Consider the following 27,790-nt stretch of genomic DNA (forward strand, 5'->3'; position numbering starts at 1 on the left):
GACTCCAGACTGGGAAACACAGGTGGCTGGTAACCTAGACTACATTCAAATGGAGAAAGGCCCGTAGAAGACACTGGCAAAGAATTGTGAGCGTACTCAATCATAGAGAGTTGTTGACTCCAGGAGGAAGGATTCTTGGACGCCAAACATCGCAACATTCGCTCTAAATCTTGGTTGGCCCTCTCAGTCTGACCATTGGTCTGGGGATGGAACCCAGAGGAAAGACTAGCCGTCGCCCCCAGTAACTTACAAAACTCCTGCCAGAATTTGGACACAAATTGGGGACCCCTGTCAGAAACCACATCCACCGGGAGGCCATGTAACCGGAAGATGTGATCAATGACCGCAACCGCTGTCTCCTTAGCAGAGGGTAATTTGGCTAAGGGTATAAAATGGGTCGCCTTCGAGAATCGGTCCACCACGGTCAAAACAACCGTATACCCTTGGGAGGGTGGGAGGGCGGTAACAAAATCTAGTGCGATATGGGACCAGGGTCTCGAAGGGACAGACAGAGGTTGGAGTAACCCATCTGGAGGTCGGTTGGAAGTCTTACCAGTGGCACAAACTGAACAAGCCAAAACAAAACTGCGAATATCACGAGCCATAGCTGGCCACCAGAATTGTTGCTTGACCAAAAATCTAGTTCGATTAACCCCTGGATGGCAAGCCACATTGGAACAATGACCCCACTTGATAATGCAGGACCTTAGCCCCTCCGGCACAAACAAACGGTTCGGTGGGCATACGGGCGGAGGCGTTACCCCTTCTAAGGCCGCTAGGACCTTCGATTCGACCTCCCATGTAAGAGTGGAGACCACTAACGTCTCGGGAAGAATACACTCGGGAGTGGACGGGCGTTCGGAAGGGTCAAAAATACGAGAAAGAGAATCGGGCTTGATGTTTTTAGAGCCCGGGCGGTACGATAGAGTAAAGTCAAAACGTCCGAAAAAAAGTGCCCACCGAGCCTGCCTAGAGTTGAGCCTTTTAGCCGATCGTATATACTCTAAATTCTTGTGATCAGTCCAAACAATAAAGGGAACCCCCGATCCCTCTAACCAGTGACGCCATTCTTCCAACGCTAATTTGACTGCCAACAACTCTCTGTTACCAATGTCGTAATTGCGTTCGGCGGGAGATAAACGATGCGAAAAATACGCGCATGGATGCATCTTGTCGTCTGAGGGAGATCGCTGGGAAAGAACTGCACCTACCCCCACCTCTGACGCATCGACCTCCACCACGAACTGACGCGAAGGATCAGGGGCAATCAAAATGGGAGCCGAAACGAAGCGGCTCTTCAGTTTGGCAAATGCAGCGTGGGCTGCATCTGACCACCTGAAGGTCGTTCTGGGGGAGGTCAAGGCGGTCAGAGGCGCGGCTAGTTGGCTGAAATTGCGAATAAAACGCCGGTAAAAATTAGCGAAACCCAGAAACCGCTGTAGGGCCTTACGGGAATCTGGGTTTGGCCAATCCACCACAGCCTTAACCTTGTCAGGATCCATGCGAATTCCCTCAGACGAGACGATGTACCCTAGAAAAGAAACAGACTGTGCATGAAATTCGCATTTCTCCGCCTTGACAAAAAGCCCATTCTCTAGCAGCCGCTGAAGCACTCGTCTGACGTGTTGAACGTGCTCCTGGAGAGACGACGAAAAAATCAATATGTCGTCCAGGTAGACATATATGAACTGGTCAACCATGTCTCTCAACACGTCATTGACGAGTGCCTGGAAGACCGCAGGCGAGTTGGACAGCCCGAAGGGCATGACCAAGTATTCAAAGTGCCCTCTGGGGGTGTTAAAAGCGGTCTTCCACTCATCCCCCTTCCTGATGCGGACCAAATGATAAGCGTTCCTTAAGTCCAATTTAGTGAAAACGGACGCTCCTTGCAACCTCTCGAAGGCTGAAGACATCCACCGCCTCCTCCTGCAAAACAGAAACAGACACCGTGGGACAAGCAGACAAAAGACAAGACTTGTGACACTGGGTGCTCCACTCAGTGATGGTTCCTTGTTGCCAGTCGATGCGGGGATTGTGTTTAGTGAGCCAGGGATGTCCAAGAACAACAGGTGCATGAGGTGAGTCCATGAGCAGAAATTGGGACTTGTCAGTGTGATTACCAGATGTGACGAGGGTGATGAAGTCCGTAGTATGGGAAACACTGGGAAGAGACTGTCCATTGAGAGCGTTGACTGATATGGAGTGCGTCAGAGGTGATGTGGGTAAACCGTGTTGTCGTGCGAAAGAAATGTCCATGAAGTTGCCCTCCGCCCCAGAGTCCAGAAGTGCGTCGCAGGTGATGTTATGCGTTGCCCATCTCAGTCTTACCGGGAGGAGGGTGGCTGGCGAGGACTTCTCGGCGGAGATCCCGCCCGATAGTAGCCTCGAATTTACTATCGGGCTTGGTCTTTTACCGGGCAGGTCCTGATGATATGTCCTGACGCCCCGCAGTACAGACAGAGACCCTGGGACCTCCGCCTCTCTCTCTCCTCCCGGGAAAGCCGAGCTCTCCCCACCTGCATGGGCTCAGGATCGGAAACAGGACCGACCGTATCCACCACGGAGGAAAAACGACTGCCGCCTCCGCTGTGTTTCTCTCCAGATTCTTCTAAAAGCTCTAACCTCTTTAAACGAGAGTCCACACGTAGAGCGAGTTCAACCAGTCCATTGAAGGTCTTAGGTAGGTCCAGTGTGTAGATTTCACGGTGGATACGATCGGCCAGCCCATGCAGGAACACATCCCACTGCGCCTCCTCGTTCCACCGGCACTCCGCCGCGAGGGTGCGGAACTGAATAGTATAGTCGGCGACCGTGCGGTTGCCCTGTTTCAGGGCGGTGAGTTGACGGGCGGCCTCCTTTCCTGCCACCGCACGGTCGAACACCCTCCTCATCTCGGCGGAGAGTGCCGGGAACGAGGAGCAGCATTGATCTTGATTTTCCCACACCGCCGTTCCCCAGAGTGCCGCCCTTCCGGTCAGGAGGGTTAGAACAAACGCTACCTTAGATTCTTCCTTCTCGAAGGTGCGTGGCTGCAGAGCAAAGTGAAGAGAACACTTGTTAAGAAACGCTCGACAAAAATCTGGCTCACCAGCATAGCTCTGTGGGACGGGAAGGCGGGGCTCAGGCAGGTCTCTCTGCTCCGGTGATGGTGGGGGAACAGGCGGCGGGGCTGGCGCAGTGGGAGCGCGAAGTTGTTGCAGCTGCTGGGAGAGCTCGGACACCTGTGTTACCAATGCCTGAACAGCGCGTCCGGTGGAAGAGATGCTCTCCTGCTGCTGATCCATGTGAGAAATACTGTGGTTGATGAACTCCGTGATAGCTGCTGAACTTGCTGCATCCATGGTTGGTCAGATCGTTCTGTCACGGAAAAGAAGACTGGATACAATTGCAAGTTAATATCTCTTTAATAGAGCTTCACGCCAGGTAAGTAGACCACAAAACACACAGCAGCAACACAGACAGCAGGAGAGGGGTAACACAGGGACTTCGATGGGCGATGAAGTGTCCGTGATGAATGATGGTCCTGAATGGTGAGTCCGTGTGTCCGTGTGAGTATCCGTGAATAAATTCCAGAACGAGTAATCCAACGAGACAGACAGGTAACAGGAAACAGCGACGAGAATCCAGTCCAGGAACAAGAAACACGAGAAACAACGGGACAACACCAGGACTTCAACAAACGATCTGACAAACATGAGACGAAAGACAAGGCGTTATATAGGCAGGTGTAATGATCCACAGCTGCCGCTGATCAGCAATCAGCGGCGACGCCCACACAGAACAATCAAGTGACACATCCCAAAACCTACACACAGACAACAGTATGAGACAGCGGATTAGTGAACCGTGACATCACATCAGCACATGGGAAAGTGCAAACAAGTTCTAGCCAGGAGGAAAAAGTGCTTCCAGTCATTGTGTTCTTGCGTCTTCAATGGTTTCCTCTAAAGAAAGACATGTACCCATCATTGCTTTGCAGCAATTTCTTTGCATGTGAGGCCATTTTGATGCAAAGCATCTGAAAGAACCATTTACTGGATCATCAAAAACTTCAAGTTGAGAAATTCAACTGCAATGAAGAAGCCTTCAGAACATCACTTCCTGAAGAGTCAATCCTGAACCATGTGCAGAGCTCAATATTGGCAGCAGTGAGGTCAAGACTTTTGGACAGTGGCTTGGTGAAGAAGAGCAGCAAAGAAAAAAAGAAAAACATCATATAGGTATTATTGCATTTGTAATTTATTTTACATGCTATTTTTTTAGTCTATTGAACAGAAAAGGCATAATATTTTAAGTAAAGGATGTATAACCACGCACACACACACACACATTGTTTTTATTTGTAGTAAAATGGTTGATTTTCGTAAGGCTGGCGATTGAGGACAACTGTAATGTAGCGACTGACCAATGAAAATCAAGGATTTCAGGTAGTGCGTAATAAAAAAAAAAGTTAAAAATATTTGAAATAAAGCATGAAATATAATATATTATATATAATTAGCATAGGCTTTAATAACAAACACAATACCATTAGGATATTGTGCTGGTAATTGCCTGTATTTATTTGACATTTCGTCATTGCACAGTAGTACAAAAAGCTATACAGAAATCTAGCATGTATTTTTAAACATGCTGTGTTATCAGATACACAAATAGTTTTGTTTTTTTTCGCTCGGTGCTTGAACCACTTCCGGTGTCTTGTTTAGTATATCTCCCGCGCATTGCGTGGAAAGAAAAATCTAAGCGTGTTTTCATAGCAAATTGCCCAGTGTTCCTTTAACTCCACAAGTGTACATTTTACACTTCTCTGGTGTATATATAGGTCCCACCAGCCTGGTGTTTAAGTAACACTTTCAAAAGTGTTGAATATCTACGCCTCGACAGTGTACATTGTTTTACACCAAAAGTGTACAATATACTCTAGTGTACACTGTGTATTACTCTCTGCAAGAGTGTATTATACACCAATTCAAAAGGTTATTTTTCACACTGACAGGGTAAGATCATTTCTAAAATTCCAAATGTTCATCATTTTGAATTGTGTATATATACATATATATTGTATTGCGATGTGTCTCTAAGCACCTTTACCTTATTTTTATTATTCTCAGGTTAGGTAAGAAAGTCAAATCTGACCTAAATTATAAGCATTTTTAAAAATACTTACAATCAGACAGAAGACTTCTCCGTGGTCTGTTCAGGTTCAACGACTTAAATTAATGCCACATGAGGCCGAGTTTAGTTATAAAGTTATAGGTTCATTTATTTATTACATTAATATTACTAGCATTACATATATTCTACTAACATTCTATACAAGTAATTAAATAAAGTATAAGTATTGAAAAGTTCTTCAGTCAAGGCAATATCAGCGATGGAGGCATCATCAGCTGGTTCTGGTGTCGGAGGTACAGCCTCAGGTGTGAAGCAGCCCCTCCCTGTTCTCTTCATGGTCCAGCCTTTTATAGACTATCTGACCACTTGATGTCATCTTCTTGGGAATTCCCCTCATCTGAGTGTATATATAGAGGCTCGTCTCTTTGTTCTGGACTCTTCTCTTCTGCTGCGGTGTTCTGGCCCACCTGCTCTTCTGATCAAGACATCCTTCAGCGGTAAGATTGCTTTTCTTTCTAATACATATTAGTTCCTTTCTAACCTACTATGTTACTAACAAATGCATTATAATAGCAGTTGTTTTTCATTCTTTAATAAGTGATTAATACATGCAATAAAGGCATTACAATATCAGTTGTCTGTCATTCTTTAATGATTAATATATGCTTTAATAAAGGCATTACAATACCTGTTGTCTTTCATTCTTCAGTGGTTAATATATATGCTATTGGGCTCTTTTTCTTTCTACATTCTTTTGATATGATCACATCTTTCTGTTTACATAAACAGATATCAACCTTTTTGTTTACATGAACAGTTATCAAATAAACAGCTATCAAATAAACATTTCTTTCACTGTTTACCCATAAACAAGTTATCTATATATCGCTCATAACAGCTGTACTTCCTAAACAGCTAACTTCTTTTCACTTGTTTACACACAAACATGTCATTGAACATGTTTCTTCCTCCAAGGTATCTCTTTATGATAGCTGTACCTCATAAACAGCTATTTTCTCTTTTTTTTTTCAAATCACAGTTGTGTTGTCATTATTATTACTTATAAATCACTTATTTCAATAAATGTTTTTTCTTCTTAAATCTCAGTTGTGTTGTCATTATAATTCTTTATAAGTAGAAGAGGTACAAGTAGCCTAAAAAAAGCTGCATTGCCTAACGAAGCAGGGTGTGGCTCATATCAACAAATATATATATATATATATATATATATATATATATATATATATATATATATATATTTTTTTTTTTTTTTTTCCCTCAGATTCAACAGGCCACAAAGAAATGCAAGTCATGTTTTTACATGTTTTTCATGTGTTTACAAACACAATTAGTACAGCAAGCATAAAAAGCAAATCACTTAAATTTTTAGGACTGTATGAATTTGTCATTTGTGCAATTTCATATTACTGAATGACAACATACACACTTAAACATGTGTATTGCATTGTATTAAAATATTAAAAGTACAATCTACAAGGAACAGACAAATATGAAGACCTGAGGACTAAAGCACATGTAACGGAACAATATAAAGGTCATTTTGAAAAGTTCATCAAAGGCTGAGAGAGGACTTAGCCATGCAGGGGAAGAGCCGCTCATCCACAGCAATGTAGTAGTCATGGATGCTACTCTTCGAAGTGCCAACTGCCAAGATGTAGGGCTGTGTTGTCTGTTTTAATCCAAGGACTTCTTCAAAACTGCAACAAGACTGAAAACAGAAAAAAACATTCACGTTTAGGTTAATGTACACCTACACATTAACAAACATTCTAGGCATGACATGCAGTTCTACATAACATTAAAATGATTTTCAGTTGAGTATGGAGCAACATTCAAAGTATGCAACATGCAACTCCAAGTTTTTGTGTGGTCTTCTTGAGCCACTGGCCTGTAGTTTAAAGGCTGTTTTAATAATATGCTGACAACTTTGTGAGAAAGAATAAAAACACAAGAATATATTTGTAAATATTTATTTAAACAAGCAATCATACACATTGAAAAAGCTTCATTTCAGTCACTCTTGAGAAACATACAGTTCTACTATAATAAAATGTCAACAACTTATGTGGAAGAAATTTGGAGAAACATGCCTTTACTGTAGGTGTGTAGTTTATTTTTGTCTTCCAACGCTTCCTACATAGTGATCAGGTCTGTAATAATTCAGGTAAACAGAGAGTATACTGAGAAACACAAGCAACAAAAACGATACATTATTTATAAAATGTGAAGAGTCATACTTATAGTATGAAGTAGTTTAAGTTTAACTTCGTTCAACTTGATTGAAATAATCCATAAGACAAAACACAATCTGAGACACTCACGCAAAAAATTTCTGTTCCACTGTAGTGCTAACCCCGCCCACGATATGGTCGCATGAATATTCATGTAAGCTCCACCCATTGGAACCAAATATTTCAGGAACCGAATACATTGTAACACCGGCCCCATATATCATGGGTTATCGGTGGGACGGTAGGAAGGCCGAGGTCTGTTCAGTCACATTCACCAAAAACAGCAGATTATCTGTGAATCCCAGCTGTCTGATGAAAGTTTGTAAAACTATCTGCTGTAGAACGATCACTTTAGAGACGAAATTAATCCACCCCTTCATATCATCGTTTTAGGAAATTTAAATAAGGAGACTGAGCATATTGTATATTTTAACAACCATGTAATATGCATTTGCGTGACGAAGGCATTACTATCTAAATGTGCAAAGGGCTGTATGACTGTAATGACATTCGAGATTGAGCGAGTGAACCGCTGTAGAGTTAGAGGCAGCGCCACGCTCGGTGCGTCATCGACAGTTATATAGTGTTAGGGGAGAGGCTAGGCTCGGGGGACGATGTGCGTCATCAGACCCCCGTTTTAGCTCCGCCCAAAAAATCCTGAGCAGAGACTTGGTGAAAAACTGTTTAACGCTCTAACTTCACAATAGAGCATTACACAATTTACAGTCTTTGTAATGTGTTTCAGCAATACATTTGTAACATTTATAAAGTGTTTAGAAAGGGACTTTAACTGGTTCCTAACTAGTTGCTTTAAAAATTGACGGTTATATCGTTCTACTTACAGATAGTGCAAGATGTCGCTGGTTATGGGAATGACTTATTCAATGAAAAGGGATTTTGTCAGCTGTCCTGAGAGAGGACGATGTAACAGCTGACAATTTGGCCAGGATTTTTAAGGTATGCTCACGTTGAACCATATACCATCTAGCTAACCTCTGTTTTGTTTGACAACACTTCGAACGTCAACAGGAAGTTACTCCACCCAGGATCGCTTAGAGAACCTTTAACTGCAATAAAACAAGGGAACCAATTAGTACAAAGTGACCACGATTTAAATAAATTAAATTGTAAAAATGATCTAATAGTGATAGAAATAGTGATATACTGTTAATATTGATTATCATCTACATGTAAAGTAAAACAGCAATGCTAGGGCTATCTTTGAGTGCAATCTTTAAAATGTGTTTTAGAAAATCCTTATCCACCACTCACTAACAACTGGATAAGTCATGGAATTTGGTGGGCCTTAAGTACGGCGGTAAAGTTAGTTTAACGTTTGACATTCGTTAGACAAATGTCCTATCAAACCAACTGTAAATTACTCCGATAATAATTCCCCATGTTGCACAAGGCTTGTTTTTCAGATTATTAATCTGGTATGTTTTATATACAGTATTGAACCCATTTAAATCCATTAAACTAACACCATTTGACCTAAAGGTATTAAACCAACTGTAAATTACTGTAAACTGTAGAATATTAAATACACAAGGTTTTTTTTTCTTTTTTTTCTGATGAACAGTTGTTTTACAGTTGGTTTGATACCTTTTAGGTCAAATGGTGTTGTAGTTTAATGGATTTAAATAGGTTCAGTATACATCAGTAGGCTACTTTATATTTAATAAATATACCATGTTATACATACCATCATTAATTTAAATGTAATTTATTTAATACCTTTAGGTCAAATGGTGTTAGTTTAATTTATTTAAATGGGTTCAATAACTGTATATAAAAAATACCAGCTTAATCATCTGAAAAACAAGCGCAACATGGGGAATAATTACAGTTATTTTGATACCTTTAGTTTAGGCCAAAGGATGTTGTAGTTTAATGGATTTACAGTTATAATACTTTTTTTTTACTTAAAAAGTATGCAATAAGGTTATATGTTGGTAATTGCAAAAACACAGATAAAAGGGATATTTTTCTGAACATTTTACTATTAGTCTAATATGTCATTTAGGCATTAACTTGCTTAATTGATTTATATGGATAATTAATATATATTGTATTTCTTTAAACAAAGTCTTGTGCTTAGTTGTTTCGGCTCAAAACATGAAATGCACAGAGTTTAATGGGTATGAAAACGAATGTGTAACAAATGTAAAACTAGCTTTACCATTCTGTCATAGTCTTATTTATTTATTTATTTTTTCCTGATATTGTGCTGTTTTCTTTATCTCCCTCTGTAGATTACCAGTTGTACCAGATGTACCTTACCAGTGACCAGGGATTTTTCAGTTCTATGGACCTTATGACTGGAGGGGTCACCTACCAGGTGATGGGTGATGACATGGGGGTGGTACTCCCAAACCAGGTTGCCTCTTTTCAGTCAAACCCTGGACAGAGCAGACCACGTTTTAGTTTTACAAGGTCTGCCAGTGCAACAGCAGTTCGGCCAAATCAAAGCCCAAAAATGTTCCAAAGGTAGGTTGCATTATTGCACTTTGTCTAAACCACCTCATCATGTGTGGAGCCAATGTAGATGCACTAGACCTATTTTAAACATCTCCACTTAATTTAAACTCTTCTGGCTTTTACTTTTTCAGTTACTGTAAATAAAATGTAAAATTTTTGTTATAGGTTGAATGAAAGACAGGGGATAAACAGGCCTAAAAATATTTTTTTCCATAGACTGCTTTACTCACGTTTACCTAGGGTGCTAGCTGGTGTAAGAAGACCTGCCACTGACCTGGCACCACTAGAGGCAGGTGCCACTCGACCCGCGACTCTTGTATGCACCTGCCTCACAACCTATGACCATTATATGCACCTTTGACTCAGCCTGTTAATGTTATATGTCCCTGCTTTGCAACCAGTGAGTACAACCGTTATGTGCCTACCACTCGTTAGATAATAGTTGATATAGTCGAGCAAATACATAGTTTAGAACTCACTCAAAATTAACTTATTGTTTATTGATCCGTTGTCAATATCACATTTTCAGTCATGCTCAGATTTGGGAAAAGCACTCTTTCCTGTGAAATTGCTTATCATCATGTACATTTAAAACGAGACTGTCCTTCAAAAAAAACGACCCTATAGGTCGTTTTTCAAGCACCTTATTACGACCTATATTTACGTTTTGAAGTCATGCGCCCTCTAGTGGGCATAAAAATAATGACAGTGTCGTGTTATGTCTGTCGTCATGAAATGACGTATTACTGTCATTACCAATCAAAATGCGTGTTCATTTAAATGCAATATGTGGACTTTTTACACCATTTATCCTATTTCCATTTACCAAAACTATTTCTTTTTATTAACGACTACACCCAGTTCTGTGTCTGTATAGTTTAGGATACTGAACTTTTTTCTTTGTTCCTGCAGAACTATTTTCCTAGGACAACTAGAAGGTGACAAAATTGTACAAGATAAAGCCCTAGTCATACCCTTTGAGGAGTCAGAGGCTTGTCTAAAGACAATTACGTCAAAAGTGAAAGAAGCACTGAACATGGGTGCTGAGGAAAACATGTTTTTGACTGATAGTCAAGGACATCTTCTCCTTGACACCCCTGGTACAACAGGTTTGTGTTTTTAGGCAGGGATGAATGTTGAAAAAGTAAATTACTACATGATTACCTGACAGTATTCATTCTGACTTTCATTATTTTTTTCTTTTCTCCACAGGGTCTGGTTACTGGAAGCAAAGCTCCAGGAGGATTTTTGCTATTAGGGATGATGTGTTCGCAGAGATGGGCAGAAGAAAGAGAAGAAAAGTCTGGTTAGTCCATGAGTGTTGTCACTAGAAAATAAAAATCATCTATGGACATTATATTGTCCGTTTACAAAGGTTATTCTAACCTCAGTCATCAAATGTTCTGTCTGTCTGTCTGTCTGTCTGTCTAAACGGTTTCAAACTTTTTTTTTTGCACATACTCAGATAAAAATGTATAGTATAATGCAATGTAAGTCGCTTTTGATAAAAGCGCCTGCCAAATGCGTAAATGTAAATGATGAACTTTCTTTTGTATCTACTGTTATAAGGGCATTTTTCTAACTCTATTAAATGTATGCATCATCTTTTATACCAAATTTTTAAAACTAATCAAATTCAATGAGACAGTAATAAGACACTACAGGGCTGTTACCAATTAATTGCAGTCAGTATTAACAATATCCATATTTGCACTGCAGAGGAGAACACTTGACGCTGCATCTGAAGTGGCATTTAGGAATATTTCTAGAGTCTGTCTAATGAAGCTCAAAGGAGGCATGAAAAACGCAAATAGGTGGTCTTCAGGAATGAATCATTCATTCAACTGATAGTTTAAAATGGCTGATTTATTCAGTAATGAAGCAAGTGACTGACTTTATGAATGAGTCATTGAATCGTTTAGCCTCTACATATAAAAATAGAATTAAACATTGCAACATGTCTTTTATTTATTTATGTATTTTTTACTGCTATAATAACACATCAAGGAACGATGGATTAGGTCTTGGTAATCTCAAGAACATGATTGAGGAAGTCATTATTGCAGCAGATGGCCTACCTGCTGTTTCTGAGAAGATCAGAGAGGTGTGCAAGCAGAGCGAAGGCCTCACACGGCAGCAGTGTGACATTTTGAGGACATCCTTCAGATGCAATGTGTGCAGAGGCAAGTAGTCACCCAGACATGTCACTCTTGACTTTGATAAAATGTTTCCTATACTCTGGACAATACAGGATTATAAATATCTTTATAATGAAGTAAAAAAGGCAAAAAATTATTTTAACCCTTAAACGCATATCTCAGGCCGTCATACACTAGCCTCTCCTTAATTTAATTTTTTTTTTTTTAAATTAGACCTACACCTTCTTAGTATTTCTTGTTCTTTTCATGATCAACAATGTAATGAGAAAAAATAAAACAAAATGGTAAAAGAATGCTAGATTTCTAACTTTATTTTTTTAATAAAAAATGTATAGGGTCGCTAGTGACCCGAGATTTTAAATTTCTTTTTTTCTGAGCAACAATATTGAGTCTCTGACATCTCAGTAAGGGTAATTCATATTTATTCCTCAAGGTGGCAATGTCTGATAAACAGTTATGACATGATGCATCAATCATAGTAATTAGTGCAGCCATTGAAACAAGTGGATTGTTAGTTTTCCTGTCATGTTCCCAAGGGGACAGATTTGAGTGATGCACGATCGGAAGTGAGTGACGTTGAGACAGAGAACTAGCTTTTTGGCACTTGTAATGCTGTTATGCACCTGTGATAAATAAAGTAAGCAAGGATACTGCTTTAATCGTCCATTCTGTATAGTTTGATAAAACAGATCGGAATGAAACATGGTGGCAGCGGTCGTGAATTCAGCCGAAGTTAGTACCGAGCCGTGAAGAGTGAAAAGTGCCGCTAGCTTGTTGTAGTTAGCCTAGCCCGCAAGCTCGAGCAAGGGACTACACAGTGTTTACGGAGTCTTGCCGGAGCAGAAAGGAGCGCCAGACGTCGCGATGGATGGTCTCAAGCCGCCTCCAACACTTTGTTTGGATTCAGCCAACTTAGCGAAAACTTGGAAAAGTTGGAAAGAGGAGTTTACGCTGTATACAGACCTCACTATGCCCGATGCAGAGGAGACAACTAAAGTTAAGTTGTTTAATTACCTCCTCGGAGAGAGAGGGAGGGAACTTTTAGCAACGTTGACAAGCGGTGATACATCGGCGAGGGGGACAGTGAGTACAATGATAACGCTGTTTGATAAACATTGCAATCCGCAACTGAATGAGACTGTGGAGCGATATAAGTTTTTTGTTAGAGACCAAGGACAAGACGAAAACATTGACAGATATGTCACAGATTTGAGAGTATTGGCCAGCACATGCAATTTTGGTGACATTAAGGACTCACTAATAAGAGACCGCATTGTGTGTGGTACACAGAGCCCTGCGATGAGGGAAAGACTGTTAAGGGAAAAAAAACTTAACGCTGGATAAGTGCATGCAAATATGCAGAGCTACTGAACTGTCAAAAGAGAACAGCAAAACCATACAAGGTAAAACGGTGGAAGAAATACATGCAATGAAGAAGAATCTAAAGAGAGACAAAAAGGAGGAGATTAACTGTAACTTTTGTGGCAAAACACATGAGAAAAATAAACACAGATGTCCAGCCTATGGAAAGAAGTGTAAGAAGTGTGGAAAAGAGAATCACTTTGCTGCAAAATGCAAGTCCAAGTTTGAGAAAAACAAGAGCAGACCGGTACACACAATTTCAGAATCAAGTGAGTCGTGTGAGGATATCATGACAATAACAGACATCAGTGAAAACCAAGAGACAATAAATCAAGTGAAAGAAGCACACAGCAAAAGTCAACATCTCTTTGCAGGTATGTTGTTGGACAAAAAGCTAGTTAACTTTCAGATAGACTGTGGTGCTACTTGTAATGTTATCCCAATGCAACTGTTGAACCCAAATATACAATTGGAAAACACAGAGAAAGTACTTGTCATGTACAACAAAAGCAGATTACGACCACTTGGAAAATGTAAAGTCAAACTCCGAAATCCGAGAAATGATAAACTATATAGACTTGAGTTTCAAGTGGTGGACCAGGTGGACAGGATCCCGCTACTGGGAAGAAAAGCTAGTGAAGCCATGAAATTGATCAAAGTACAGTATGAGAACATACTGGCGATTGACAGTATAGTGAAAACACAATGTACAGACAAAACGACTGACAACAGTGAGCAGCTGACAAATATGGAGAAAATAAAGGGAGAGTTCGGAGATGTTTTCACGGGCGTTGGCTGCCTAGAAGGCGAGTACAACATAGAAATAGACAAAAGTGTACCACCAGTAAAACTGCCTAAACGCAGAGTGCCTGTTGCAATGATGACTCCACTCAAAGAGGAACTAAAGAATCTTGAAAGCCAAAGAATCATAGCACCTGTGGAGCGCAGCACTGACTGGATAAGCAGTATGGTGTCAGTGACGAAACAAAATGGAAAGCCAAGGATCTGTATAGACCCCAAACCACTGAATAGAGCACTAAAAAGGAGCCATTTTCCTCTTCCGACCATTGATGATGTTCTGCCAGGACTCTCAAAATCCAAGGTATTCACTGTTTGTGATGTAAAGCATGGATTTTGTAAGAATTGAAAATATCCAAAGATATTTTAAAATGAACAAAGACATTTGCTTTACTGTTTCACACCCCTCTCTCTTGCCAAGGGCCATTTGGGAGGCACAAAGGTGATAGTGATCAAGGCCTGTAGGCCAAGATGTGTGTACATCGGGGGTCTACAAATGGTCACACCTTTAGTACAGTGGGGGGAAGTTTTAATCTTCTGATTGGTCAGTTTGAATGTCTCACATTTGAGTTTTGGTCACATGGTCAAGGAAGGCATAAAAGAAGATTGTAACTGTTGCTCTGGTCTTTTTGATACTCTGCTCTTCTTTCTTGGATTCTTGGGCACTCTCTGGCCCTCTCTCTCTCTCTCTCTCTCTCTCTCTCTCTTTCTCTCTCAGGTAACTTTTTCATACATGCTGTGTACGATTAATGGTATATGATTTTATCATCTCATACATCTATTTTGTGATTATTTTAAGTGTAACCATAATCAGATATTGTCATTAAACCCTTTCAATTACAAATGATGTGCTAACTAGTTTTGATTTAGTATGAACATGAATGTTCTCCCTATTGCAATACAATATTGTCACACTATAGCAACGCTCTCCCACATATTTTGCTATTGTAACTGCGCTTATTTCCGTCTTTGGTATAAGTTGCAGTGGGTGGTAATAGACAAGAAATGTACAGTATTCTAACATCTTACTGATAAAGTTTCTTTAGTCGCTCGGCAAACCTTACAGTCTGAACCGCTGTAGGAGTTCCACCCTTACAGAAGTACTACATGTATATTTACAGATTTTCCTGATGCACAAGTTGTGTTTTGGATGCTGTTGTGTCCCATTGTTCCCTTGACCAGCTCAATCACAACACTTCCTCGGTCAACCAGCTTCTGCAGCTCAGGTTTGCTGGTTAAGCTACTCAAGAGGTCATATCTGCTGAACATTACAGAAAAACAAAGTGCCACAGGTGTTTGTTTTATTTACATTTTTATGTTCTGCCATTAAATAAAATGTACACTGACCTGAAACCTTCAGATGCAGAATTCTGGACGCAACTTTATAAATGTTAATGTTTCTTCAGCAGTCCCTAACAGACCACACAATTTAAAACAGATTCAAAGAGCGTTAGTAACTGTAGAGGAATGGGGGGATTCATGGGGCTTTAAAATCTCTGCTTCTAAGACTAAATATATGGTATTTGTTTTTAAAAGAAAGTTTCCTAATCTAGGGCTGTGTATGTATGGGTCTCCACTGGAGAAGGTGAAGGTTTTTAAATGTTTAGGCATTTGGTTTGAAGAGCACATGACTTGGGCTGTGCATGTGGGTAAAATTGTGTTAAAGTGTGAAAGTTTTGAATGTTATGAGAGGTCTGGCTGGAAAATGGCTGCTCACTGAAATGGGAGAAATGCCCTTATGGTTAAAGCACATTAACTTAGGGTTACAGTACTGGGCAAAACTCAGCGGGTGAAATCATACCTTCACAGCAAGATCTGTTACAAGAGTTTACTGGAGATAATAAATACAATATATTTGTTGTCAAAGTAAATCAGAGAGCTAGGAAGATGTTTATGGAACAGGGAGGTATTGTAGAGCATGCAGGATGGTTACCTGTGCCCTATCGGATGATGCCTGAACTGAATATTGAGCTTGCTTTCCTTCAGGAAAAAGATAAGTGGGAGGTTACACCAGAAATAGTGGAATATCTTCATTGAATCAGTGAGATGATTGTTTTTACAGATGGATCTAGAGATCCAGTTAGTGGGAGAGCAGGATTTGGGGTGTATGTGGAGCAGCTAGGGTTGAAGATTGGACGGCACATTTCTAATGGAAGCTCTGTTCACTACTGAATTAATGTCAATTCTATGGGCTCTGTGGTGGATTGAGGAAGTCAGACCTAGAGAAGTCATTATCTGCTCTGATTCTGCTGATGCTCTACAACATTTAAGAGCAGGAAGATCTAAAGCTCGTCCTGATATTGTAAATGACATCTTGAATGTGATTTTTAGGATTAGGTTTGATTGCGATATCAGTTTTATCTGGGTTCCCGGGCATGACAGGGTGAGGGGAATGAGCAGGTGGATAACATTGAGCTTAGGAATAGAAGGAGAAGTTCATGTGTTATTGGGAGAGTGGAAATGAGAGAAAGAATTAAAGAGGACTTAATAAAAGAATGGCAAATTGGGTGGGAAAAGGAAATTAGGGGTACACACTACTTTTCTTTAAACCTGACATTAAGAAAAGATGTTTCTGTACTTTGATATCCCGCAGGAATTCAGTGAAACTGTGTGGATTGAGGTTGGAGCACTGTGGGTTAAAGTACTCTTTATGTATAGCAGGAAAACATGTTTCTGGACTATGGGAATGTGGGAGTCTGGAAAAGGTGTGTTTTCCTGGAATGTAGAAAATATAGGGTAGAAAGAAATATATTATTTGTTAAACTAGCAGGACTTGGAGTTGAGGCTTTTTCTGTTTTTATCTTTGTTTGGACACAGTAATAAGCATAAACTGATCACTGAGGAAGTTCTTCAGTTCTTCATGACACAGGACTGTGTGTGAGAATTTAGTTTAAATGTTGACCTGAGGAGGGCAGTAATACTCTTAGCAGTGTCTACACTGCCGGAATCCTACAAGAAGAAGAAGAAATAATGTTTGTTTCGGTTTCGTTTTGACCCGATCTTGAAGTGTCGGTGCTGAACGAACATCAGTGAGTTTGACGGTAAGTTCAGTTATCAGCTTTATTTAATATCGTGTCATGTTGTTATATGATGTTGTTCTGTGTGTTTATATGATCGTGACACACTCTTGTTCACTGACAACAACAAAAACTGACGAACATAAAATGGCGTCAGGAATTATACGGGATCTGCGACTTCACTTTTCTAATCTTTATCCAGATTATATCAAAACCGTGAAGATATTTCCACTGAAGCTATATTTAGTAGATGTAACTTGACCTGTGAAACATTTTCTTGTCTTCTGATAATTATAATGTTGTATAGGGAACAATTCCCTTGTCAAAAAATCCTAAAGGATTCCAATAAGAAATCTGTACAGGATTCCAATAAGAATTTCTATCATATTTTGGAACCAATCCTATAGGATTCCATTAGGAACTATCTTATAGGATATTTATGTCTTGTCCTAAAATATTCCTAATGGATTCCTATAGGATTCTGTGGGAATTGTCTTATAAGACAATAAATAAATATCCTGTAGGATAATTTCTACAGGATTTTAATAGGATCCAAATGGGCCCCTATTCCTATTCAGGACTATATGTAATTTTGTATTTATTTATTTATTTTTTAATCTTCTGTATCCTTAACTAACCAATGGTAGTTTTTGATTGTGTTTTACGGTTTACTTAAACACCTCAATGTAGACACTTTTCATTGTTCAATGCCTGTTGCATAACCTGCAGTCACATTATAAATGTCAGACGTGATTTGAAATGAGACAAATCAACAAATTCATGTTTTATTTTCATTTTTTATTTCAATTAATTTAGTCTTCTTTCATAACTTGAATTATATTGAATGTATTACCTTTTTTTACTGTCTAGATTATATTCATGACAGGCTTCATTACAGACAAAAACAAACAAACAAAAATGTTTAATGTTCAAATACAATGTTCCAGAAATCAGTCTGGTTTACACACACTGACACAATCACTGTGGTGCCTTTTTGCCAACTTGCATTCGTCTGCGCATTGCTAGGAGAATGCTTAATTATATTTGCTTCAACATTGAATTTATTTTTGATGTAGCCTGTAAGAGAGAAATAAACAGAACGCAAGTTTACAAAACATTACAATTATTGAGGAATGGTATTTGCCATATATGTACACAACAAAACTCCTCAAGGCTGAGCCTAAAACTAGTTCTTGTTTTCTATTACAAAGGTGTTTGTATGATATATATACAGGGGTTAAATTGCGCCGGGGCCGTCCGGGGCTGAGCCCCGGCACATGGGCTTAGGGCTTGTCATACGCTTGTCCGGGACTGCGGGACAAGTGGATTTTTTGATGTGAAAAATAATTTTACTTGCCTGACCAGATAAGTAGCTTGATTAAAATGTCAAAAACAACCATAACGCGAGAATGATTTATTTAGCTTAAGTGGCGATTGAGAGTGGATATTAATATATGTAATGTAAGTTACATTGGCGGTGATATTGCGCTGTTGAGACTCACGTAACCTCTTGAGGAGAATTCAAAACAAATGAGCTCTGCTCACACAAAGAAACTCAGTTATCATGTTGCAATAAAAATTTCATATGTGGGGTTTTTATAGCTATTTACGACATATGATCACATATCACCTCGGTTGAAATTGACACTAATTTTATACAACAGTTCAATAAACAAGTAGATAATATTAATGACTTACATTTTGGGAGCAATATTGCCTGTTTTTTGTTCTATTGTAGCGGCGAAAATAGTTCCAAACAAAGCAGAACCAGCGCATCTCTCAGCTACTCTCAGCCGTTTTGAATGATTCAGCGTTCTGAACGAATCGGTTGAGTGAAGATTCAATGTCCCAATCATATACAACTGCTTCATTATTGATTCAGCCTTTTGAATGAATCATTTGAATAAATGAATCAGTGGCTCACTCATTAAGACGGTCACTTGCCGCCATCTACTGGTGGTTTAATTTCATGTTTAAAAGTATAAATTTCCCACCAACATTTCTTATTTGCATATTCAAAAATATTTAAAGAATTTTATATCATTATTGAATTCAGTTGTACTTTTTCAATGTAAATTATTTAATTTGGTAACAGCCCTATAGTGTCTTACTATTTTAATTTATCAAATGTAAGAATTTGAAATAAAAGATTAAACATAAATGTAATTAGATTGTGGGGGAATGCCCTTAATAAAATACCCCCAGGGTAAATAACATAAATATGCAGATTTAAATATGTCACTGCTGATAAAACAGTGATGAGAATGTTGCTTGTTTCAGAATAAATTATATTTACAACACACAAAAAAAATCCTATTTTTTTCCAGGCAAGCTACTTTTTTACTCTGACAAGTAAATGACCATTTTAGTTGTCCAAGGGACAAGCATAAAACAAGGCTTAATGTCAAGCACTGTATTTTGTATTTAGATTCTCTCCTTTAATGGTAGCATCACTCTTATATTTGATACTGACACAAAGCACAGGCCTACAGAAAGATTTTATTGTCATCAGATGTAGATTTGCACACTACCAGCATCTATAGAATGATTTTGATCAGCATTTTAGTGTTCACTGCAACTCATTATACTTTAGTTTGTCAATTGATATGATTTTGTAGTCTTCGCATACACATGCACCCCTGAAACCAGAGCCCCCCCACGTAAAAAAATCCCAATTTAACGCCTGTAATATTATATTTATATATATAATTTTATATATATATATATATATATATATATATATATATATATATATATATATATATATATATAATTTATATAATATCATGAAACCGCCATAATCTTTAAAAAGAAAAAAAGAAAGAAAAAAAGTAATACAGATTTTTGCTCAAACTGTCCAGCATTAATTGAATATTTACACTATATACAAAATCAGGACAGAAGTGGATGAAAATGAACAAAAGTGCAAATGGCAATGTGTCTCCCAACTCCCAGTGATCGGATCGACCAAATCATGTGTAAACAGGGTCATAATTACAATCTTACATACACATTAAACACTTTTACATACCAGAGGAGTTTTCCATCGTAATGAAACTCAAACATGATAACTTTGAGGGCATCATGATGATATATTCTTCACTGCTCGAGTCTCCTCAGCAGAAAATCCCCTTTATCAAACTCAGTACAGCTGAACACCTCTCCCTACATAACAACAGAGAAGAAAAATCATCACTGTAAATAACATCAACCTGAGAAAGCTTTATTAAACAAATTAATTTCACTTTAACTTACAGCTATCAAACCATTTAACTAACCTTTAAAAGCATTGATGCATCTGTCTTCTGAAGTGATATCTGTATGTATCCTCCAATGGCTTGGGCTTTCAGACATTATTTGATGTGTCTGCTGTCATATAAAAAAAAAAAACCCTCAATAAGTTTAAATTTGCCATTATTCAGCAAGTTTGTTTTCAGTATAAATGTTAAGACTGACAGTTCTATTGGTACGGAGTGTATTAACAAGTTAACAAGAACACATCTTGAACTCTTTAGTTGCTTAATCTCTTTAAACCAAGCTAATAGTAGTAATATTTAACAGAACCCACACGAAAAAAATAATATAATTATTTTTAGTAAATACTCTAGTGTTTTTTAAACATATGGTAAAGTTACTACAGTAACTTGAACGAATTTGTTGTGGTAATTCTATAGAGGATTTAGTAAATCTACTATAGTAATATAAGCAAATTACTTTACCCAATACTGTACTAAGTTTTTACAACTATAGGGTTCAATACACCACAGTTTACTGTAGTAAAAACTAAAGTATACTACAATATATTCTTTATTACAGTTTATCAGTTCAATATAGTTAATACTACAATATGTTGTAGTGTAGTAAATGATATATTATGCTACAGTATCCTACAAATAATATAGTTTACTACAGTATTTCTTCATGTGGGCAGCATGTCAGGATACTGTACTGGGTGGGAATGGGAAACCCCTCCCTTTCACAGATTGTAGTCATGACAACGCAATATTATGACGGCTACTTGCAAGACAAATTATGTTACAGATACAATTATATTGATGACAAAAAAACAAGTTAAAACTAACTGACAAGCATCTCTGATTCCCTCCTGACAATCTGTTAACAGAATGACAATCACTGTCAGAAAGCAGCTAGCGCGCGATGCTAATGGTGCTAATAACGGACCGTTAGCATCGCGCTAGCTGCTTTCTGAATGTAAACGATCAGCGAGGAGACTACAAAACATGCACAAACTGAACATGCAGTTAAACTGACGAATAAACATTAGTCTTACCTTTCGTATAATAGTTACTTCAAACAGGTCCAAATCATAGATGTCTTCTCAGCTACAGAGTTTCCATTCGGTCCAACAGGAAATGATTATGACGCATCACTAACGTTACTTAAACTGACTGATAACAACTTTCAAATGACTTTCATCACTCTGCGTTTATATATTTAATTTATGATTGATAAATTATATATATAATATATATATATAAAATGTATTTTTAATAATTAGAAAACTGTATTAACATTTAAATTAATACACAAGTTTGACAAAACCAGAAATTAAGAGGACTCCCGGCTGTCAGCCAATCAAATGCCTCGATTCCAAACACGAGGGGAGGGGGTGCAGTACCACAGAACCACCTACGGGGGCGCTGTCTCGATACACAGCTTATACACAAAATCAGGTAATTGTGAACTATGGGGATATGAGCAGAAATTTTGATTTTGCACTTCTACATTGTCTGAATAATGAGGACACCGGCCCTGTCCTCGCAATACAAAATGTCCCTCTAGTGTGGTGTGTATTCATATGAAATGACCTCATAAATCACAAAAAAAAAACAAAAAAAAACATACACACAATGTTACTCTAAAAAAGTAAAGTTACTCTAAAAAATAATTCATTAATTAATAAGTAGAATAAAAAAATATCACAGGACAAAGTAGAATTCCATTAAATAAAATCACAATGTACAATAAGATTCTAAAGGACATGAAATTCTATTAAAATAAATCTGAATATTCAATGGGATTATTAGAATACAGTAGGTCCTATAGGACAAAGTGAAAATCCATTCAAATAAATCTGATTGTTCAATAGTATAATGAGAATCCAATAAGATTCTACAAGACAAAGTGAAATTCCATTAAAATCTTTCATAATGTCCAATAGGATTTCAAGAATCCATTAAGATCCTACAGGACAAAATAAAATTCCATTAAAATCTTTCAGAATGTCCAATAGGATTCCAAGAATCCAATAAGATCCTAAAGGATAAAATGAAATTCCATTAGGATTTTTTGACAAGGGTAAAGCAGGGTTGATTCCTTAATTTTGTTCAGGAAAAATGATTTTACTAGAGTTTACTGCATATTTTGATGTATTTTGTTATTGTTATAAATGTTGTGAATATTGTACCTCAGATGTATGAAATGTTCACCTGTTTGCAAGTGTTTGTCATGTTCTGGTTTCTACAACTTTACCTCAGGAGGAGAAATCTGCCTTTATTTGAAAGAAATAAAGATTTGACATTTATCCTGATGATTATCAATATCCACTGATATGAAATATATGTTGCCCAGCTCTAGTTTAATCATTTAATGATTCAGTTCTTTGTTGTGTTCATATTATCTTTGATGTTCACAGAGAACATCCTAAATAACAAGATTAATGTTCTCTCAAACTCATGAACAAATGTCTTTCCAGTAACTTTAATAGATGGTTTGTTATCTGTTAGATCATGATATAATGAATGAAAGTTATCTGTTAGTGTCAAATGTTAGATGAATGTCTCTTTTTAACTTCTACTTTATCAGGACATTCAGAAAACATTCAAAAGTAACGTTCCCTTAATGTTTCCAGAATGATCAAATGAAATATTGCTTTAGTGTTCACCTAACTAAGAAACATTTTGATCATTCAAAGAATATTTAGAAATAATGTTTTCATAAATTAGTATTAAGACATTCTCAGAGCACATGTTGTTCACTGGGATATGTGCTGAAATCAACACACTGTAAATTACTTGTAATTAAAGCATCTGCTAAATGCAGAAATGTAATATTAATGTAATGTTCCCAGTGTTTCCATATACAGGGAAGATGTCAGACTCTGAGACAAGGAAGAGGAAGAGATCTTCATCTCCAGATCCCAGCTGTGTGTCTCTGAAGAGCAATCAATCCATGCCTCCTCCTACTAACTTCAGTGATGGACAAGTGACCTCTGACCCCAGGTAAGACACTGTCTTGTTCTGGAGACAATAGACTGACTTACACAACAGCATTTGAATTAATTATATTATGTTAATTACAGTGTAAAGATGTTTATGAATTATTAATATATCTAAATATCTTCAGGAAGGGATCTTCATCTCCAGATCCCAGCTGTGTGTCTCTGAAGAGCAATCAATCCATGCCTCCTCCTACTAACTTCAGTGATGGAGCAGTGATCTCTGACCCCAGGTGATTATCACCATTATTTAGTGAGTTTCCTGCTGCAGTGAAACTAGTTTGAGGCACTTATTTATAATAAAATAAATGTACAATGTCAGTGTTTACTTATATAGATAAATATAATGAAATGTTCAAATATGTACAGGTCTAAGCAGAAAGCAGAATTTTAGTTGTCATGGAAACAGTTACAGTATTTTCCAGAAAATAAATCACAACTGACTGTAAGTCACAACGGGTGAAAAATTACATTGTTGAGAGAGTTTCAGTGCCGTCATATTGATGATATTTAACCAATATTATTTAATCTTCACTGAAATATTTAATCGATAACTGAATATTAAGTGTCTTTTAAAGCCCAAATAATCAAGACAAAACTAGGACGGGAATCTAAGAGACCAAAACTTCTACATAAGAGTCCAAAACAGACAAATATAAGATGCAGCACATTTCAGATGATAGAAAATGTGACTTAAATTCCAGAAAATATGTTAAAGTTTAATGTAAATATGTGGAATATAACAGGAGTCTGTTAAACTGACACTTCTCTCTTAAATGTGTTGCTGTTCCTTGCATGATTTATTGATTAACATGTTTTTATGTTTGTATTTTGTTTCCAATCAGAGATGATCAGACTGGAGACCAGGATTCTCCTCAAGCAGTAGATGATGAAGTCCAGAGAGTCAAAGAGCAGCTCAAAACCAGCATGAAGAACAAGTATGAGAGATTATTTGAGGGACTGAACCTCCAGGAGAATGAAACTCTCCTGAACAGGATCTACACACAGCTCTACATCATAGAGGGAGAGAGTGAAGGAGTGAATGAAGAACATGAGGTTTTACAGATGGAGAAAACAGCCAGAACACAACACTCACAAGACACTCCAATCTACTGCAATGACATCTTTAAAGCCTCACCTGAACCAGGATGTGAGGAGAAACACCAGATCAAGACTGTTCTTACTAAAGGCATCGCTGGAATCGGAAAAACCGTCTCTGTGCAGAAGTTCATTCTGGACTGGGCCGAGGGAAAAGCCAATCAGGATGTAGATTTCATGTTTGTGCTTCCATTTCGAGAGCTGAACTTGATCCGAGATCATCAGTACAGTCTTCACAGACTTCTGCTGGACTTTCATCCTGAACTTCAAGATCTGGACTCAAAGATTTATGAGGAGTGTAAAGTTGTGTTCATCTTTGATGGTCTGGATGAAAGCAGAATGAGATTGAGGTTTTCAGGCAAAAAGAAAGTTTCTGATGTGACTGAGACTTCATCAGTGGATGTGTTGATGTCAAAGAAAGTTTCTGAAGTGACAGAGACTTCATCAGTGGGTGTGTTGATGTCAAACCTCATCAGAGGAGACCTGCTTCCCTCTGCTCTCATCTGGATCACCTCCAGACCAGCAGCAGCCAATCAGATCCCATCTGAATACATCAACCGTCTGACAGAGATTCAGGGATTCAATGAGCCTCAGAAGGAGGAATATTTCAGGAAGAGAATCAGGGACGAGCATCAAGCCAGCAGAATCATCTCACACATCAGAAGAGCAAGAAGCCTCCACATCATGTGCCACATACCCGTCTTCTGCTGGATCTCATCCACTGTGCTTCAGAAGCTCCTGAAAGAAGATCTGAGTGCAGAAATCCCTCAAACGCTGACTGAAATGTACATCCACTTCCTGCTGATCCAGATCAACATGAGGAATCAGAAGTATGAAGAGAGAGATCCAAAAAAACTCCTTAAGTCCAACAGAGAAATGATTGTAAAACTTGCTGAAGTGGCTTTCAATCAGCTGATGAAGGGCAATGTGATGTTCTATGAGGAGGACCTGATTGAGAGCGGCATAGACGTCACTGACGCCTCAGTGTATTCTGGGATCTGCACTGAGATCTTTAAGGAGGAATCTGTGATTCATCAGAGGAAAGTCTACAGCTTCATTCATCTGAGCTTTCAAGAGTTTCTCGCTGCTTTCTATGAGTTTTATTCACATGTGATCAAGAGCAAGAAACCACTGGATGAATTCAAATTTTACAGATCTGATAAAGTCTCTCTGGATGATAAAGTCTCTCTGTATGATGAAGACTCTCTGTACACTCTACTAACATCAGCAGTAGATAAATCCCTCAGGAGTAAGAATGGACAGCTGGATCTGTTCCTGCGGTTCCTGCTGGGCGTCTCACTGGAGTCCAATCAGAGACTCTTACAGGATCTACTGACACACACAGAGAACAGCTCAGAGAGCATCAGGAGAATCACACAGGACATTAAAGAGAAGATCAAAGATCAATATAGAGATCTCTCCACTGAAAGATCCATCAATCTGTTCCTCTGTCTGCTGGAAGTCAAAGATCAGTCTCTGTCCAGAGAGATTCAGGAGTTTGTGAAATCAGACAAACACTCAGAGAAGTTTCTCTCTCCGTCTCACTGCTCAACAATCTCCTACATGATTCAGATCTCAGAGGAGCCGCTGGATGAGCTGAACACCATGAAATACACCACATCAGTTGAGGGGAGAAGAAGACTGATACCAGCTGTGATCAACTGCAGAAAAGCCCTGTGAGTGTTTAATCATTAACTAAAGTATCATATTTAATCATGAATCTGACACCTTTAAAATAATGGTTCCTAAATGAGAGATTTTCTCCTCAATAACAGGATCTTAAAGGGTCACGACACGCCTCTTTAATTCAGTAGATAGTCACTAAAACGCCTGTTACGGCAGCGGGTAAACACAACCCAGTCACGTGTGAAACTCGTTGGTGAAATCACCACCAGGTGGCGCAAAGGGACAGTCAACACCATTGATCAGTAAAGCTGGAATTGAGACATTTTCACTTGTGAATGAAGATAAAATGACATAAATTACTGCTAATATTAATAGCAATAATAATATATCATTATGACATTTAATCTTCTGTAATTATTCTTCATAAATGCTTAATGTTCAGCTATTTGACGACTGTTACAGTGAACTATTACAGTGACGGCTGTGCTTGAAGTGTGCTTACTTTTTACTGTATAGCACCAGCCAGTGTTTTACATTATTATATATTTAAAGAGGTGTGATTATGCCATAAATAAATGAAACGATAGAGAAGGTGGATTACTGTGAATGGGAATATTATGAGTGATAAAGGTCTAGTTTTCTAACATATATTTACTCTGTTAGCATTGAGACTACATTAATGTCAAAATAAAATATTGAACTTACATTTCAACAGGTCACACACGTACATTAATTAGTCACACATAAAAATATCTGCCAATGAGGGAAGAAAAATAATCTTAATTTAAACAGACAAGATTATTTTTCTTCCCTTTGGCAATTTTTACTTTTTCTTTTCAGAAAACAAGACTTTATTATAATTTTTCTGAAGTAAATGTGTCTTGATTTAAGAATGTTTAGATACTTTTGCACAAAAGTCATACATGTTCAAAACTTGAATATCTCCACCCTCATTGTGACCGTCTATCAGAAACGCTCGGTTTATGATAAATGACGTCTGTTTTGATTGGCTGATTCAGTGCTTCCCACAGGTTTGAAATATACTTGCGGTGGTAGCCGGGTGAAAAATCCTCCTATTACCCACAACACAAAAATGGTCTACTACATGTGACAAACAAATAATGTGTGATTTTTAACAGTATTTTTTATTTATTTAAATTAATTTTAATTACATAGCATACTATTACAATTTAATTACATACTAATATTATGCATTATTATGCATTGTAAATTATGCAAAATTACAGCATTTAAATAGTTCTCCTTTTCCTGTGTTCTCCTTGCTGTCATATAGTGTCTCTCTCAGTGAATGGAACACAGATTTTACTAGTAAAATTTATATAATGAATAATATATGTGTCAAATAATAGTCTTTTCTTTCTGTGGGGGAGACTACAATAATTTAAACTATAAACAAGCACGAAATACAACGGGACTCTTATTTTGAAATATCTGTACTATTGCAGGCTGATCCTTCAGATTCTTACAATCGTCTAAAACATTTTATATAAAGGCCATGAAGTAGACATTGTAATAACTCATTAACTTGAGTTCATTAGCAATCGCTTGGCATAAATCTGCGCACATTGATTGAGAATCACTTTGAAGCGTTGTTGTGTGGGCTTGTTCAAGTTCAAGTTCAAT

General features: G+C 38.0%; 1 protein-coding gene and 1 long non-coding RNA gene across 5 annotated transcripts; one reads left to right on the forward strand and one right to left on the reverse strand.

The window, feature by feature from the left end:
- The first annotated feature begins 17,120 nt into the window (after positions 1-17,120).
- LOC125256883 (NLR family CARD domain-containing protein 3-like) lies at positions 17,121-26,858 on the forward strand. 4 transcript variants are annotated; one of them, XM_048173183.1, is made up of 5 exons: positions 17,121-17,208; positions 23,276-23,426; positions 23,551-23,655; positions 24,268-26,196; positions 26,296-26,858. In XM_048173183.1, exons 2-5 carry the CDS (start codon positions 23,296-23,298, stop codon positions 26,324-26,326), a joined length of 2,196 nt encoding a protein of 731 aa, XP_048029140.1. In that variant the 5' UTR covers positions 17,121-17,208; positions 23,276-23,295; the 3' UTR covers positions 26,327-26,858. The 4 variants fall into 4 exon arrangements, with proteins under 4 accessions (XP_048029140.1, XP_048029143.1, XP_048029144.1 ...); XM_048173185.1 differs by having other exon boundaries at positions 17,134-17,208; positions 23,291-23,426; XM_048173186.1 differs by having other exon boundaries at positions 24,268-26,858.
- Positions 17,664-20,639, reverse strand: LOC125256884. The gene is made up of 3 exons (XR_007182206.1): positions 20,463-20,639; positions 20,216-20,349; positions 17,664-18,261 (listed from the first exon to the last, which is right to left on the reverse strand). It is a non-coding gene; the product is annotated as an uncharacterized LOC125256884 (long non-coding RNA).
- Positions 26,859-27,790: the final 932 nt, after the last annotated feature.

Source organism: Megalobrama amblycephala, linkage group LG21 (genome assembly GCF_018812025.1).
Source record: "Megalobrama amblycephala isolate DHTTF-2021 linkage group LG21, ASM1881202v1, whole genome shotgun sequence".
NCBI lineage: Eukaryota > Metazoa > Chordata > Actinopteri > Cypriniformes > Xenocyprididae > Megalobrama > Megalobrama amblycephala.